We start from the raw sequence: 18892 nt of genomic DNA on the forward strand, positions 1-18892 counted from the left end.
GACTGACTGCGTTTTTGTTTTGTTTTTTGTTGTTTTTTTTGCATTCTCAATGTACGTACTTACGCTGAAATAGAAATAACAGCTATTACCTAGGGCTGTCAATTGATTAAAATATTTAATCGCAATTAATGGCATGATTGCCCATAGTTAATCACTATTAATTGCAAATTAATCACAAATTTTTATATGTTCAAAATGTACCTTAAAGGGACTGTTTGTAAGAATCAGAAATTGGTTGTAACAGGGACACCTGTGGCCGTTAAGTCAACGAAAGTCAGCGTCGGGTTCGCGCTTGTGCTCGCTCTACATAGAGGCGACACACGTCAGCTAAAACCACAATATCACTCTATATTTCACCTGTTAGCTGACCAGACAAAGGTCTCAAAGGACGAAGGTCTCTCCATGAATCACTGCTGATCCTAGTGTTGACTTTTCCTGCTTCAGCCTCCGGGGCTGAAGCAGGAAGAGAAAACGTTATCGTCTCCGACCGGGTGCGGGTGTCTCCCTCCGGCCGTGGTCAGAGACGATAACGCTTCTCGCTGCGGCTCACAAGACAAGACACGGGAAACCTTGCCCCAAACTGCATGTGATTATCATAAAGTGGGCATGTCTGTAAAGGGGAGACTCGTGGGTACCCATAGAGCCCATTTTCATTCACATATCTTTAGGTCAGAGGTCAAGGGACCCCTTTGAAAGTGGCCATGACAGTTTTTCTTTGCCAAAATTTAGTGTAAATTTGGAGCGTTATTTGGTACCAATAGATTCTTAGGTTTTCTCGTTTCATATGATGCCAGTATCTTCACTCTAGCTTTAAAACTGAGCCCGCTACGACCTAAAAATCACAAGACCCCGAACTGGGTGCTGAGTCCATTCCGGCCAGATCGTTATGCATACAGAGATGTTTAAACAGTTTTTTTTACTTGGTAAGAAGTTAAAGGCAGAGTCCGGCAACAGATAATCAATCAGCGAGGGCTAACTGAGCAGGCTAGGGACTGGCAGGTGAAACCGAGAACAAGCAGGCAAGAAGCAGGTCTATAAAATGTCAGAAAATGGTGATAAATGTCGATCAGTGTTTCCCAAAGCCCAAGATGACGTCCTCAATTGTCTTGTTTTGTCCAAAGATATTCAGTTTACTGTCATAGAGGAGTGAAGAAACCAGAAAATATTGACATTTAAGAAGCTGAAATCAGATAATTTTTACTTTTCTTTCATTAAAACATTACTCAAACCGATTAATCCATTATCAAACTAGTTGGCAATTAATTTAATAATTGATAACTAATCGATTAGATAGATCGACATTTTTTCTTTTTTTTACTTTTCTTCAAAATTGGAAAGAGATGGCGTCCAGGAGAGTTTTAACCTACATAATTGAATGAGTTCAGTGAGACATTCATTGTACTCAACATTTCACATCTAACATGTCTGTAAAAAAAACAAAAACAAACAAGAAGTTTTAAGGGGTCAGTTCATCCACAATAATAATAAAAAACAATTATTATTGAGAGTGAAAAACAAAACTGTCTTATTGAAAAAAAAAAAAAAAAACTAAAAAACTTAAAAATCTTTAATTCAAGAACCACGTGTGTGAGTCAAAGTGCAAAATACGCTGTTTTAAGTGGATTAAATATGAGGCCAGAAATTTGTTTTTTTTCTTGATGTTCTTGCATGTACATATATTTGTATGTATGAGTGTGAGTGTTGATGTGCAAAAAAAAATGCAAATATATATTGACATTTTATGGATGTATAATTCATCAGTAGTTTGCAATAAAAGTATTTTGAAAAATAACCACTTGTTAGCTTTTTTCCAGCGCTTTTTATTGTTCTCACAGTCTTCCTCTTGCTCAGTAACAATAATTAGTCAGGTTCGTTGATTTCACTAAATTCCAGTATGGTGTTTTTTTTCCGCGTATGATCATCCAGTGAATCAGTTCAGCGCACAATGACACCAGATTTTGTTTGATCTGACACACACACACATGCACCAGCTTTCCCCTCCTCACCTCATATTGTGATTTATTCAGACAATAGAATGAAAGCTGAATCCAGCCCAGCAGCCCTGACGGCTGTTTAGCCACTAAAACTGCCAAGGTTGTGTCACGGTCAAATGACTACCAAAAGTTGATTGACCTTATGACATTTTGTGAGGCGCTTAACCGTTTAGCATCAGTAGCATCAATTTGTGCTCATTCACATCATGAGGGTCCTCAAGCCTTCAGTTACGAGTGGCATCCCTGCAGCTCTTTGATCAGCTGAGCACAACCGCACATAATTGAAATATGCAGATCGTTTTTCTTTCTTCTTTCTTTCTTTTTCTTTTCTTTTTTTTAAAGACATGTCCCCTTGTTGAAAGCTGTGCTCTCTAAAAGGACATGTCCCAAACACTGGGCCGTCGAAAAAAATCATTTATGGTTGGCTTTCCAGCTGAACTGTCATGGCTAAAAGGAAATGAAGAGGTTGGGAGGAGGGTTACGGGGAGTGGAGGGGACGTTTGGGGGTTGCGGTGGGGGTGTTTCAACGGGGCTATGGAAGGGAGGGGTTGTGGGGGGGTCTTCCCTTTTGATCTTTTTAGGGCAGCAAAGAGGGAGTGGGGGGGTGGGGGGGGGCTCTGCCTGAGCTGGCAAACACATTTAGCTGGTAATTGTTCAGATCAGACTGACAATCAGTCTTGGAAATGCATGGACAAACAAAAGTTTACAGCTCCAATTGGAAAAGTCAACAGGTCTCGCATAAGGCCCGTACATAAACAATGAAACTGTCGAGCTGGAGCTTCACTTTGATCAGTTGTTTGCGTTTCAATTATCCAGCCTGGTTGGACTGGTGGCTTTTGTTAGCACTGCTGAATGGGGGGCTTGGATTTAATGGGCTGGCCTGTCATTTTTGATAGAGAATCCATCCACCTTACTGCTTCTGTTACATTTGAACATCCTCAGACAAGACTGTTGGTTAGCAGCTCGGTACAGTATGAAATCACAGCTGGCAGTCACTAACCACATACAAGCTGTTTTATCACATTTACAAGGTGAAACAGTGTTAAGTTGCTCACTAATAAAACTTACAGAAAGACAAATCCAATGTTAAATCCAACATTAACTCATTTGTCCCCAAAGACTATATTATGTATGATAAGGAAAAATACCAGAACATTTGTTGTGATTGGTCAAAAGTCTTGAAATTTGGTACTAACATACAACAGTACAACTTGGACATTTTTTAGATCACATGACAAATCACACTTTTGTCAATAGTCGAAAATCAGGATTTTTGAAAAATGAGGAAAAACACATTGTTTTCATTAGGAAATATTATTTACACCTCATATGTGTACACATCTTTGATATTCAACTTGTTATGAGTTTATCGATACCAAATACTTGATTGTGCTCTTTGTAGTTTCTGAGATAAAGATTTTTTTTTTACTAAAATATACTATAAGTCTATTGCTAAAACAGTAGTCCCATTTGCCCAAACACTAGATATAGTTTGATAAGAAAAACTCACTTTTCAGCCAAACAGTTTGACCAATCTTTTTGAATTTCTTCACATTTGTGCTGAACACTGCCACTTTTCCTGTTAGCAACGTCCCTGTATGATTCCCCACAAGTCCAAATTCTCCCAGCTGAATCACATTCCCCTAAGAAAAGAGTGACTAGCCACTAGTTTTATCTCTCTGCATGGTGGTCTAATTGTTGTTTCCCACTATCGGGATTACATTTTTGGTGTAAAAAAAGAGCGATTTAGTTTTTTATTTTAATAGTTTTTGGCTGAAAAAAGACACAATGTGTAATTTGTCTACAATTGTAGAATGTAAATGCCCCCTTGTTGTTAAAAACTCAAAATTATAATAAAAAGAAATACAGAAAATAAGACTTTGGTGTTTTTTATGTTTTTCCAAACTGAGGTATAAAAACTCAAATACCGTATTGTTACCAATATCAAAACATGTTCAAACAATAGCCGAGGAATGAGAAAACCTTTCAACACACCGGAGAGCATATACAGATTTTATTTGTTTGTTACGATCGAGCAATTTATTTGTAAATGAAGCATTACTAACAATGAATACATATATCTTTACTTTTTATGCACACTATGTAACTGTATATGAGAAGTAGTTGTACAGCAAAAGATCTAAAAATGTGGGTAAAAAAAGTCCTTTCACACGCCAAAATTCAAGATACAAACTTTGACATCCAAGCTGCCAATGACATCCAATAAAAACCCGTTAAATATTTTAAAGTGAATAGTCTTTATTTCCCTTGACACCAGTTTGGACCATTCATTATCTGTACATTTCTCATTCACCTCTGAAGCAGTTGATAAACTTTGATAAATTTCTTTACTTAAAAAAATATCTTGAAGACCGAGAGTCCGAGTATACCCAGTAATCTATCAATAATTTTTATTTCTGAAGGAAAAAATGACAACTTTGGAGGTATCTCTGAGCAAATGATACTCCTGACAAAGGTCCTTAGAGAAGTTGAGATTATAGTTGTTATAAAACTCTCCCACCTTCTACAACCAGAACTCAGCTTAGAGGGTCAACAGGAGCTGTTTGCTTTCTGGGAAAATCCCCATCTTACTGGATGTTTCCGAGCGTATACGAGTGACTGGAGGTTGTAACTGCTTTTTGATGGGGGCAGCTTCTGTGTCGGCTTGTGGCATTGGAAGCTGCTTAGGGAGGCAGGGTCGCGTTCTCCAGTCACCCCTGCTATTCTACGGCCTCCACAGGGGGGGTCGAGCCAGAGGTTAAATTGCTCCCTAAGCAAATGAAGAAGGTGGCTCTGTTTGTTTATCCGGGGTTAAGGATGATGGTTGCGGCTCAATAAAATGGATGAAAGCGATGTTACCCCCGTTTTTCAGCACTGGAATTGCTCCACATTTGCATGGCAGCATTGGCGACACAGAAGGTGTGATTTTTCCCACAAGCCAGTTCAGTGAGGTTCGCTGAGGTTCACTGTGACTTTACAGACACTGGAGGCAGCGGTGGGGGCTGTAATGGAGAGGGCAGACTATGGGCCCTAATTGAATCAATTTACACAAAGTCTACTGGCCTTCCAGAGGCTCCGCAAATCCTGGATTTGAGAAGCAACACCATAAAGTCACCTGCAAAACCACACTCCTTTTAAAACCGCATTTTATCAGTATTTTTCTCTTCCTATCAGGTCATTGAGTTATCACAACGCGTTGGCTTTAATTGATTGATTCGGTGTCTGTGAGCTTCCTAAGGGACAGATCCCTCTGTTAATCCAATGTGGAAGGAGTTAAGCAGATTAATGTCAAGTATTGTCAAGACCATTTAATTTAGTGCTTTAGGTTAGACGGCCTTTCATAGGTCAGGATTAACTGAAGAAGTGGAGGGTCACAAAAGGGTTTATCATGACAAAGATCTTTTTTTTTTTTCAAAATGGGATTAAATTAGATTTCCATGACAACAAATGAGCCATAAAGATGAGCATGCACTATGCAGAGATGTTTTTTTTTTCTTTATGTAATACCAAACTGAATATCTTTGTGTTTTTGTTGGTCGGACAAAACAATACTTTTTATTTTCTTTTTACCATTTTCTGACATTTTATATACAAAACAATTAATCAGTTAATCGAGAAAATAATTAACCAATAAATTAATCATGAAAATAATCATTAGTTGCAGCCCTAATCAACTGTACATACTAAGGTCAGTTAAAAATAAAAAACAATCTAACTCTTCTTAAACTTTTTGTTGTTGATGTTCTATCTTCATGGGTTGGTTCTGACTGTGCTCTAAAGGCTTTTGCACACCAAGTCAGAATTTTTCATCCAAAATTGTTGCACGTTTAGAAATAAATACGACCTCATGTTGTGTCAACCACGTTTACACACTGACTCCAAAACTTTTGTCTATCATTAAAGTTTTGGGAACAGGTTCAAACAGGTTTTTTCTACATCTTTCAGAGTTGTTAGACCACACAGAGCCACCGTAAATGCAAAAGTCATCATCCAAAACGGCATCTGATTAACTGTTTCACTTCATTCATTCATCTCCCAGCACAAAGCACTTTACGACAAACAACGTAAAGAATACAGAGATCCGTAATTTGACATCCATTGGCTGTTGTGTGGTTAATAACCACAAACACTCAGTCACAACGGGCCAATTTGTGTGAACAAAGGAAGATGAAAAGTTGCAATATGAGTGCACCATAAGAACGGTTACAACTATATTGCCAGTTCCATCTAAAACCGCTTGTATACTAATACATAAGTAACATAGTAGCAAATTATTTTAGGAAATTTGTTCATTTTGGATGATTCTGCAGGTCACAATTTGAAAACGACCCCAAAAGAGTGTCCTACATTTTTCTCATCACCATCCATCCCTAACAATCAAGTTGCCTAACTTTAACCATAACTTAACCACAACCAAGTGTTTTACTTTTGTAATCTTTACACTATACCGTATGCCAGGTTCAGACTAAACCATATATTGTCTGTTAAGATGGTCACTGAATTTAGGAATGTAAGCCTATTTCTGCTACCGCTGCACGACATGTCGCCTCATTAGTGATGCCTCACAAAGGAGATAACGGCAGTATTTGATGAGTTGGGAGTGAAAATGTGTTATTTTTCATTGACCTAAATGCTGTTTGGGTGTGGACGAAAGCCCAAAACGCATAGAAAAAGCTATGTTTGCAAAGATACCCGTGTGGACATGGCCTAAAACCAGTTCAGTACACTCACCTGAATTGATCTAAACTGAGCTTTGATCTCCCGTATGACAGCGTGAGAGGAGAACAGTCTGCAACAAATGTCCTCTTGAAGTAAATGGATGGCCAACTTTCAATCAGCATTGCTTGAACTATTTGCTCTCCTGCTGGCAAACAAACACACCAACTAACACAGAGAAACAGACCCTCTCATATACACAAGTCACACACATTCAGCAGTGAGTGGTGGATGACACTAACTGGACCAATACGAGACCATTAGCCAATACCCATACACCAGCAAATCCATATAGTGATCTAACTCTCTTTCACACAAATATACCTGCACACACACATTAGTGCCTGGTGGGATTGTCCAATCAGATTAAACGCCGGGGTGTTAAAAGGCGGGAGATGAAAGAATAACAGAGGAGATAGTGAGAGTTACAGAACCTGATGGAAGCTAAAGCCTAAAAACAAACACGGCGGTATCATCCCTACAACAGCAAAGCGCTCTGACACTGACATGCTGCTATCTGCTAGGAAGGAGGGGGGGTGACCTTGTTATCCCTGTTGGGATCAGACTAAGAATACCCTCCCTGTTAGCTTTCCCTGGTCAGGTTTCATACGGGGAGAAACCAAAGGCCACAGCGTTTCCTTTCTGCTCAGGGTGTAAGAAGGTTAACGCCAACACTAGAAAAGAAAGAGAAAACAGCAAGTGTTTCAATCTACAGTCATTGGAGGAAGAACATCAGCAAACTTTAAGGTCTTGGGCCACTTTGGGTCTCTTTGGCTCCTTTTTCCAGCTTTGGTCCACTTGTTGTTTGGCTTGTATTTTTATGATGGCTACTTCAGCTTCACGTAGAGCATCTACAAATGTGAAGACCCCTAATTACTGTCATATAGGCTCCTGCTGGTGCAACAAGAAGACAGTGATGGATAGCTGACCACATACAGCTGACTAACAAACAAACTGACATTATGTAAACACTAAATGAATTATCAGTGGTGTAGATTTGGCAAAATGACAACAACCGGAGTGCTGTCGGATTTGCAGGGGTTGCATGCATACTGCAGTATTTAGCAGCCGAGGCTAGCATAGTTAGCACTACTAATAGCTCACCTGCTGTAGATCTCCTGGCTTCACTTTTAGGAGAAATTAAGACACAACACGCTCAACCCATGATTAAAGAAGACAAGATCTTTAATGTAGATAATATACAAAATAAACTATAGGACACCAATTTGATTTAATACTGCCACATGGTTGTTTCTTCAGCGTGTATTCTGGCAATTTCACAATCAGTGTACCTAGGTGAGGTTAATTAGGTGGCTGCAACCAGCACAACAAATACAACCCAACAGGCGTAAACACAGGGCTTTCATCCAGGAGACCGCTGTTCGTGAGTTTCTTGTGTTTTACTTTCACTTTACAAACGTAGTCATTTTAAGCCAAACCATGATGTTTTTTTTTCCCTAAACCAAACTAAGTGGTTTTGTGTCCTAAACCTAAGCAAGTGTTTGAATTTACAGCGTTAACCGCGTGTTTACTGCAACCGCAGAGGACTGTCATAGTTTGACGTGTTAGAAAGTGACGTATTTTACAGGTTGCTGGTACAAAACATTGTGTATCTTTACGTATATGAAAGCAGAGCGACAAATATCGCGAGGAGGTCGGGGTGGATTGGTGGGTCAAAAAACACTAGACTTTCAACCAGCAGACCGCTGTTCGTACCCCGTGTGAAATCACACATTCTCACACTCCCAACTCCTCAAATACCGCCGTTTGGTCAGTGCCCTTCAGCATCAGAGACCAACGTACGGGGGGTACCCCTCTTGCATTACTGTTGGACGGACTAGGGACGGTGTGTCAAGATACGCTTGTTACATGCATAGTGTCTTTTCAAAATAAACTTCCGTTTTCACAGGAATTGACGATAACGACTCACGTGACTCACGGGACTGACAATATAGTAGTAGTATACCAAAATACGTCAACGTTACTTTTAGTTTCACACGGGACATGAAAACCGGTCTCTTGGTTGAAAGTCTTTGTTTGACCCATCCACCACCCCTACCGCCCGCCCCTTAGTGGACTCTAACGCTATTAATACCACGTCACTTGCTCCGACCGTTGAATAACGCCGCGGGTGGGTTTACATTGGAATTAGTTGAAAGCCCGGTTCATCACATACTGTCGCTAACGGGTACCTCCTTGCATCGGTTTCTGATATCGAGAGGTGCTGCCCAATCAGCGGTGTTTGAGGAGTTGGGAGTGAGAACAGGTTGTGTGAAACCAGAAGTCAACGTTGATTTATTTGTCACGTAACTTCCATACTAAACTTTGCCACTTCCGGAGTTATTCACAATCTTTTCTTAAACCTAGCTAAGTAGTTTTTGTCACGTATCTTCTGTACTTAAGTTACGCCACATCCGGTGTTAATTTAACCCAAACCACGATCTTTTCCTAAACCTAACTAAGCAGTTTTGTTGCCTAAGCCTATCAAGTCAATCTTTTCCTAGACCTAAGTAGTTTTATTTTGAAAAGACTGGAGGGTAAATTGACATGTGCGTCACGTGTTACTGGACATTCGTAGGAAATTAATGAGGAATACGTTTTTGTAAGAAATCATGCGAAACGTTGTATGATGATACATTGATTCTAATAGTAACAACAGTATTTAATACTGTGTTTTGCATGTAACTTAGTAACCTGAGATTTTTTCCCCTCAACACTGAGCTCAGTACGTATGCATAGAGGTTATAGGTTGGTCAGCAAACTGCTGTGTGTCTTTTCAGGGTTTCACAAATGGGCCCAAAGCGAGCTTGTACCAAACAAGAGTTTAATATCAGTATTTTAATGTACATTTATTACACATTTTAAATAAATATTCCATCCTTAAAATTATTTTACACATCCTCAAATAAAAATATATTTATATATGTATAAAAACAGACATTCAGGGGGGCGACAAGAACACAAGAGGGTGAGGGGTAGTGGGCGCGTCGAGGGTTCCTCACACACACTGCATTTTGTACACATCAACATTACAGTCAGAACAGGAAACCTGTGATTATCAAATGTAGCTGCCACATTGTTCCATCACTGTGTGAGAGAGAGAGAGATACAGTCGGGATGCGTAAACACTGCAGTGTCACCGCCGCACAGCGTGTGACAGTTTGTGTTCCTGGCAGTGCGGTCAATCAGGGCCCTTCAAGTCTCCTTGAGCAGCAGGCGAGAGTCCAAAAAAGAGACTCCACTGGTCAAAATGAAATAAACACAAAAACACTCTACTAAGATGTCCCGATAAGTCAGACAATTAGTTTTGTGCATCTAAAAACAAACCTTTTGTTTGTTTTTTTTACACAGGTCAGTACTAAGTCTGGAGTACAAAAATAGATTTCTCATGTTTTTGTCTATGTACAGCTTTTTTTTTTTTACTTTGAGAAAAATAGAAAACAACCTACATATTAAGATATAGTAATGCTCAGTATAAAAATGTCTTTAGAGGTTTTTTTTTTTTTTTTGGAGAGCAGAGGAGAGTTCTGGTAATTCAGTCAGTTTCTCTCTGTGTTTTTCTATCTCCCCTCCTCAGCGCTCTGACGAGTAGCGTGTGCGTTTAGTCCTTTGGCTGAAGGGGTATTGGATGAAGTCGAATGGGCGGTGGTGGCTCGATTGGGGTTGCTGCTGCCCCTTCGGCAGCCTCTTCATGAAATGGACCTCGCGTTGGTGCTGGCGAGTCCGTGACCCTTTCCGTGGCCGCCCGCGGCGCGTGAAGGCCATGTACCAGTTCTCGTAGCGGGCGTTCCTCAGCGCCGTGTAGTTGTTCTCCAGGACGATCTCGGTGAAGATGCAGTCGCGGCCTTGTCCGTTTTTCTGCAGAAACACACACGGTTAGAGAAGATTTACAGATGGGAAATATCACATGTATAAAGGCTTCCCTGTGCAGCCTGTCCCCTACACACACACAAACACACACACACACACACACACACAGCCCTCCCCTCATGCATGCGGCATATGCTACAGTCATTACAGATCAGAGAGAGGGGGATGACAGTAAGCGATGACTCTTCTCCCCCTTCAGCAAACATCCAGCAGCCCTCGTGGGTCAGTAGCTGGATCCTCCAGCCATAAAGCCTTAATCAGCCCCCAAGTGTCACTTTCACTCCCGGTTTGATCTCCTGTTGCACCGGTGGTTAAATTTAACCGAGCTTGAATTGAATAGCAATCAATAGATCCTTAAATACACCTCCCCAGTCCTCCAGTTAGAGGCCCATTAGACACCAGTGCAGCTCTGGGATGAGACGGTGAATAAACAGCCGGGTGAAGTGTGAGCTCCAAAAACATGATGCACTTCCTTACCAGTGATCAAAATGTACAGTAAGGTCAGCTGAAACTAACCGGACTGGCCTACTGTAACGAGCAGTGTGTTAAAAATAGTCATGATGCACCCAAAAGACTCATTCTTTCTCTCTGCAACACACACACACACACACACACACTGGGGCCGCGGCAGGCTGTGACTGGGCCGGTAGCTCGGGGCAGATGGTGTGCGAGGCAGGGTGCTGGGCGGGTGGAGGGGAGAGTGTGTGTTGAGGGGGTGCAGAGAGGCTGGCAGCTCTGTTTATTAGCCGTCACAGTGAGAGAGATAGCCTCAAACACACACCTACATGCTCACATAAACCCTAACCTGGAACCTTGTGTTAACTATCATGTATATTAGCCTCTGAACATGCTGTTGTACTGATTATAGGAAACACCTTACGTTACCTAGCAGGTCCTCAAAGGTCTTATTGATTACATTTTTATGTAGATTGTAGATTTTTTAAAAGATAATACACCTACAGAGCCTTTAGAAAGGTGCTGCATAAATTTTGGCGGGTCCAGAATGAATGTTTTGTTTATCTCTGTGGAAGATATCTGATGCTTGGTTCCCACTTCTAACAAGGCTTGTGAGCCAATAGTATAACGACGTTGGTATCACGTGGTGTCTCTAGGTTGTCAGTAAGTGGTTGGCAACGACTTGTTGTGAAGTAAATGTAATGGAACGGGGGAGGGAGAATGAATAGTGGCTGTGAGTTATCAATAGCACCTTTAAGTCACGAGTCTAAAGAAAACCAACGCTTCCAGTGGATTTCAAGATACCGTCTGAAGGATGGAAATTATTCTTTAATTGTGTTATTGTCAAAAAAATCCCATATAAAGACTCAAACCAACTCAATACTTTATGACTTCCTGTCTATTTTAGGTGAGGAATCATGTATTCATTGACTGCATTGATATCTATCTACTATATTTACTGTGTTTTCAACACAAAGCTTCCAGACTTTTGCTTTAGAGCTTCTACAACATCATATTTTTTCCACTTTTCATAAAATGTAGTGTAAGATGTTAGTCGGGAGCATCAGAGCTAATGACAAAGACTGCTGGATGATTTGGATTTCTCTTCTCTCAGCAATTTGCCTCGAGGTTTTCCTTTACAAAACAGACGTCCACAAGATTCAGATCATCTTTTCTCCTTACCTTGCCGATGAGCTTCCCCCTCTTGTTCATGCAGATGTAGAAGCCCGTCTCAGCTCCCTTGATCCGCACTCGGCTCCCAAATGTGTCCGTCTCCACAACGAGTTTAGCTAAAGAAATCAAACAGAAAGAGTTTTATTAACAACTCCAGCTGAGAGGACAGTCTGAAATAGTCTTAAAACATTCAAACCCTGAATGAATGACTTAACAGTGGGCACGCATGTGTGTGTGCATGGACATAAAAGCATCGACAACACACGCAGAAATGCTTGAGTGTGTTTCCAAGCATGCATACTCTCTCTCCGCACACACACACACACACCAGAACCTGTGGGACCATTCCTGGGGATTTATGCAAGCTGAAATTCTTGCAAAATGATAAAACCACGTGTCTCCTGATTCTTTGAAAGCTAAAGAGGCGACCCTGGCAGGCCCATCAAGAATTCCTTTTCTAATAAATCTGCATTGACCTCACACATAAAGCCCCACATTTATCTCTATATCCCGAGACCTACTGAAAGAAACAGGACATTATGGACATGGACAGAGCATGACTTTATGGAGCTTTGTGCACTTTTGTTTTACGTTGCTTTTCAACAAGCTAACAAAACAATTTAACTTTTGCAGAATGACAGATACAGTCGTATAAATCTGCATGTTACTGCAGTGATTTGACTTTCTCATAGATATTTCTCCAGAACATTAAAAGCCAATAGCAGATGACCTTTAATAAATTCCATTTTTAATCCACAGTGTCTCATAAAAATGTTTCCATGGCGTCGACCACAGGGTCACCGGGGTCACCCACCCACTGACTAACCACTACACGTCTGTGAGTTACAGTTGTGGTCAGAAGCAGCAGTTTCAGCTGAGCTGAACGTCTGAGTCAAAGACAGACGTGGGAGACTTTCTCTCTCAATTCATACAGAATTACTTCAGGTGACCTGAATAGTTTGCAAACACATTCTCAATAGATATTTTAGTGGAATTCACTCTGAACACAGAAACTGGAGGCCAGACGAGGCCCGTTTTGGTTCAGGCTGGACGGAGTGGGGTTGAAGGTGGGGGTGGAGGAGGGAGAGAGAGAGAGCTATGCAGGAAATGTTCGGAAGGTAAGAAGTAAGATGACTTCTAATGGCTCTTCCAGACCGGCGGGATCTCTGGAGGATCAACCTCCAGCACCATCTACAATCCAGCGGACAGTTTCTCTGAGCTCGGAGCCTCTTCCCCTCCAACAGTAGAGAGACTAAAGAAGACCACCTCTGTTTGGTTAAAGGGTAAAGGCTTCTAGAAAGTGTTGATGATAAGGGGCTGTCAATTTTGTCTGAAAATTTCCGTATCTTGAAACAAGACAGACTGAATGATTGAATGAATGGGAATAAATTCAGATTTTCATTAGAAATTCCTTCTCGCTGATTTACACCTCTTTATAAAATATAAAAAAAAAACATTAAAAAGCTCAAATTTTAGCTCATTTTCACATCTGATATTTTGCTCTTTAACTGCTTCAGCCCTTCTTCACTAGTTTTATTAAATTATTAGAATATTGGCCTTGAGCCATTTTAGGGGGAAAATGCTGGGAATAATTTAAATGACAAAAGAAGCAAAAAGAAATATGTAAGTAAAAATGAATCATGGAAACTATTGTAAGAAATTGGTATAATAATAATAATGGTAAATGGACTTGCATTTATATAGCGCTTTTCTAGTCTTCTGCGCTTTAAATATAATAATAATAATAATAATAATAATAATAATAATAACAATAATAATAATAATAATAATAATAATTTATTTTTGAAAATAAAAAATATTATAAATTTGCAGGCCAATGAAGATAGAAGGTGACAATTTAAAAAAAAAAATTGCATCTCAACATTTAATCAAATCCGAAGCTGAAATTTCCGTGTGCTGCATGGACAATGAACGATTTTTCTTCTTCTTTTTCTTAAATTGAAAATGAAAATAACATGAAATAAATCCAGATTATTCTCTGTTCAAGAACATATATAACTTGAAAAATCAAAAAAAAAAAAATCAAAGTGATCACCTTTAACATTTAAAGGCTCTTTAGTTGACTATATTTCAGCTGTTGGGTACCACAAAAAGGATCTCGTGTCTTTATTGAATTGCAGGTCTTTCTCTTACCGTGCACATCTCCATCGTCGGCCATGGCGTTGATCTTCTTGCTGGGCAGGACCTGCACATGCTTTCCGCTGGTCCGGCTGTACAGCTGGTAGATCCGGATCAACCTGCGGCTCACGCGGTCCGTCACTTTGCTCTGCTCGCTTACATGCTGCGTGAAATTAGGCGGGGACTGATTGGTTACCTGTCAGAAATTAGATTTCACCACAATCATCAGTATATGTGTACATTTTGTCTTATTTATGTATCTTATATTTTACTGACATTATAAAAAATAATAATCTGGAAACCAATTGTGTGTCTTTAGGAACTAACTGACTGTTAGGAAATGAATGACCTTTAAAAAATAGTCATTTTGTATAGCAATAACACAAATGTATTATGCATTGTAGTAGTATATCTGTAAAACTTAAAACTAAACTTTATAGTCAAATCAAAATCTGCCTCCTTTCAAGCAGCTCATAACAAGAGTATGCTCAGACTTGCCAACAGCATCTCTTCTGATCCCTTACATGTTTTAAATATCAACTTCTGCCCTTCACTGCCACTTCTTCAAAAGGCTATTCAGAGTCCCTACATTTAACCTGCATCAGGCTAAAGAACAGGCTTTTATCCATCAGTCCATCTTGTTGCTAAATAATAATTAATGTGCTGCTAGAGACATCTAAATCCAGAGGACAGATGGTCATTTTGTAATGGGTTATGTATGTATAATGGTGATGTGGGTTTTTTTTGTCTGATGTGTCTTACTTGTCTGTCTGTCTGTCTATGGTAACAGTATGTCTATTGTATGTGTACTTTTTCTCAAACTGAGCTGCCTATGGATGCAAAATGAATTTCAGTGCAAACTGACAATAAAGTTGTATCGTATCGTGTCGTATTGCTCATCATTAACAAATTATTAACATGTACATGCAACATAAATCATTCTGTTTCAGTAGTGTACAAGAGATTATATATTGTATAGTTTTTTTTTTTTTGATTTTCTTTTTTTTTTTTTTTAAGTCATTGAATGGGAGAGATTCTGGAAAAAAATCTTAAACGCAGTCACACACACAGAGAGAGAGAGATCCTATAACGCACCGACAGCTTGTTGTTTGTTTTCCCCTCGTGTGACAAGTGTAACAAGTTCCAGGAGCGCTTCAGCCAAATGAAATTAACGGCTTCCAAAACAGACGCACTTTGTGATTACAGGTTGCGCGCAGCAGCTCACCAGAGCGCAAAACACGGTTATGCACGAGGATAAATGAACATCTTCATATGCAAAGTCTGTGATGGAATGAGTGGAAAACATTGGCCACTGTTACTTTGAACCCCACGACATTTTTCACATGACTCTCGAGCATTTGCCCTCTGATGCCCAGTCGGTGCCCATCGTCCTGTGCCAGGTCCGGTATGTTCACCAGCAACCTGCCAGCAGGCTGCACACCGTGGGAGCCATCCGATATCTCTGTATCACACAATGTTGTGATGATCCCTCACCTTTTCCTCCTCTCTCTCTCTCTGTTATTAGAGCTTATTATAAGAGCCATATTGTATTATTTACAGTTTTTTGGCATTTGATTATCATTTAAAAATTGTGTTATGCCATCAAACATGTTTGACATACATTACTATTGTCAGTAGTAATGTAATAGAATGGGCTTTGATCTATATAGACTCAATGATGTGGGCTTTTCCCTGTTAAGATGTGCTTCTCTAGTCGTCCTGCTATTGAACAATGTGGGCTTGTCCCTTTAAGTGATGTTAAAGATCCCATATCGTGCTCATTTTCAGGTTCATACCTGTATTTTGTGTTTCTACTAGAACATGTTTATCTTATGTAATGTTCAAAAAAATCTTTATTTTCCTCATACTGTCCGCCTGAATATACCTGAATTTACCCTCCGTCTGAAACGCTCCGTTTTAGCGAATTTTGGCGGAATTGCAACAGAATTGCGTTCTAGGCAACAACTCTGGTCCATGTGTACTTCCTGTCAGCTTATGACATTGACATTACACTGCAACCAGGAATAAACTGGGACACATTTAGAATGTTTACATTTAAAACTGCTTTAAGGGTCTAAATATTGTATATTCGTGACATCACAAATGGGCAGAAATCCTGACGGCTTGTTTCAAATGCAGAGTTTCTGAATGAGGGCTGTGTGTATTTCCCTGTGGATTGAGTGTTTCGATACTTTCACAGTACTTATATAGGATTTGAGCCTGCTTTATGATTAAAAAAAATGAAAATCTCACTTTTTTTATAATATGGGACCTTTAATGCTAGTTAGGCTTCAGTGGAGCAGAATGGGGAGCAACATTTTTTTCTGACCACACACATCACAGTTTTACTTATTTTCCAGCTATAGTCATGTGGATATATTTTTGTTTGTTTTAATTTTCGTGGAATAAACTTTTCACTCACTATATGAGCCTCATCTTTGAAGCTGATCAAGGAGAGTGAGTGTCTGCAGAAGGCAGAAGGTGGAAGTTGGACATGGTAGTCTACGTGAGTCAGAAACCTTTACATCCTGCTAGTAGTGGCAAGTTTAGAGCAAGCTGCCACTACAATATGCTTTCTGAACTTAACCCTTATTTTTAGAGCTAAAAAAAATAAAAAATAAAACATTTAAAACATGCATATGAAGAGAAATGAATGCAGTGACATACCAAAAACACCTTTAACCTCCCAGTGTTTTGCATATTTTGGCGAGTCACCACCAACTATTTGTGCTTTACATTAGCTAACATTTTTTGATTTTAGATTTTTTGCATCTGTTGGTTTCCATAAATCATCTTGCAGCAAAGCATAACTGCAAACGTCATATTCCTCACCTTTCCTCCTCTCTCTCTCTCTGTTAATAGCGACAAGCTTTGATCAAACCATATGCTTTCTGAACTTAACCCTTATTGTAAGCGCTCAAAAAATGAAAAAAAACACACATTTAAAACATGCATATGAAGAGAAATGAAGGCAGTGACATACCTGAGCATAGTAGCAAAACGCAAATAAGTGTAGACACCTGCAAAAGAAGAAGAAAAAGCATGCATTAATAAGACATTTCGGTGCTGCGTAAAAGGAGCATTATAACCGTGCGTAAAAGTGAGTAACTCACAGATAGCTGAGTCTGGATGGGATGGATCGCATGTTGGATGGAGGTGGAGAAAAAAAAGCTCTTCCAGTAAATTCAGAGCTGTGAAGTCCAGCTGATGTTTTCACAAATCAAACACTCAAGTCCAAAAGATTTCATCCACAAAAAAAGGTCAGAGGTGCTGCTGACAGAGATGCTCATGCACATTTCCCATCAAATGAATGTCCATAACGGAGCTCAAACAGCAGTGATGAATGATCACTCAGATATAGAGAGACCTGTTTCTGTTAAAGTCAAAGTCTAAGTGCACTTGCAAGAAGCAGAGCTGTGCGTAAAAGTTTTTTTTGGGAAAAAAAAAAAAAGAAGCGCTGCAGGGTTTTTTCCTCTTCTATTTTCCTACAAACAAGTTGCTGTCCTTCGTGGTTTGTAATCCTCTGCAGCATCCAGGTGTGTGAGAGTGAGTGTGTATATATATAATATATATAGAGGAGACTCAGTGGCTCGATGCTGCTGCTCGTCTCGGCTGTGGTGTCAGGACTGCTGCAGGCTGGACGCTCCTTCTCTCCTCTCCTCTCTCTGCTCCCATCCCATGTCAAGCCTCACACACCCCCTGGTTAAAATGGCAGGCTGATCTGCTAAGAACAAGCCCCCTTTTTTCTGCAGAACAAAAGCGGACAGCCCCACTCTCAACCCTCCCTCCTCTCCACCCCCCCTTGATTTAAAACATCTCTCTATACCTGAGGACTTGGTATAGGAGGAGAAAGAGGCGAGGAGGAGCTTGGGTTGGGTTACCCCTCTGTGCACACTGGCACCACAAACAAAAAAAACACTATGATAAAAAAAATGATCATGATGACCACTAAGAGTTGTGATAAGGGTTGTATTAAAGGTCCCATATTATGCTCATTTTCAGGTTCATACTTGTATTTTGTGTTTCGACTAGAACATGTTTACATGTGTACTTTTTCACTAGTGTACATAACAGCTGTCTATTCCTCACCTTTATTTGACAGCTTTGTTGTCCTTTGTTATTTTCTATCTCTATATAAGTGCATTGAGAGAGCTGCATGAAACCGGAGTCAAATTTCGTGTACTTATATACAAAATAAATCTGATTCTGACATTGGTTAAAGGTCCATTATCGTGCTCATTTTCAGGTTCATACTTGTATTTTGTGTTTCTACTAGAACATGTTTACATGCTGTAATGTTCAAAAAACACTTTATTTTCCTCAAACTGTCTGTCTGAATATACCTGTATTTACCCTCTGTCTGAAACGCTCCGTTTTAGTACATTTCAATGGAATTGTGTTGCTAGGCAACAGCTTGGGTCCATGTGTACTTCCTGTCAGCTGATGACATTCACATCCACTGTTACAGGAAATAAACTGGGACACATTAAGAATGTTTACGTTGAAAACTGTGAAATTGTCAAAATATTGTATATTTGTGACAT

The 18892-nt window shown here is 39.9% G+C and overlaps 1 protein-coding gene across 1 annotated transcript; it reads right to left on the reverse strand.

Moving 5' to 3' along the window:
* Positions 1-10162: 10162 nt before the first annotated feature.
* On the reverse strand, positions 10163-18529 carry fgf8a (fibroblast growth factor 8a). Its single transcript, XM_037783041.1, has 5 exons — positions 17462-18529; positions 17332-17368; positions 14364-14544; positions 12219-12325; positions 10163-10568 (listed from the first exon to the last, which is right to left on the reverse strand). The coding sequence occupies exons 1-5, from the start codon at positions 17491-17493 to the stop codon at positions 10284-10286; spliced, it is 642 nt and encodes a 213-aa protein (XP_037638969.1). The 5' UTR covers positions 17494-18529; the 3' UTR covers positions 10163-10283.
* Positions 18530-18892: the final 363 nt, after the last annotated feature.

Source organism: Sebastes umbrosus, chromosome 10 (assembly GCF_015220745.1).
Source record: "Sebastes umbrosus isolate fSebUmb1 chromosome 10, fSebUmb1.pri, whole genome shotgun sequence".
Classification (NCBI taxonomy): domain Eukaryota; kingdom Metazoa; phylum Chordata; class Actinopteri; order Perciformes; family Sebastidae; genus Sebastes; species Sebastes umbrosus.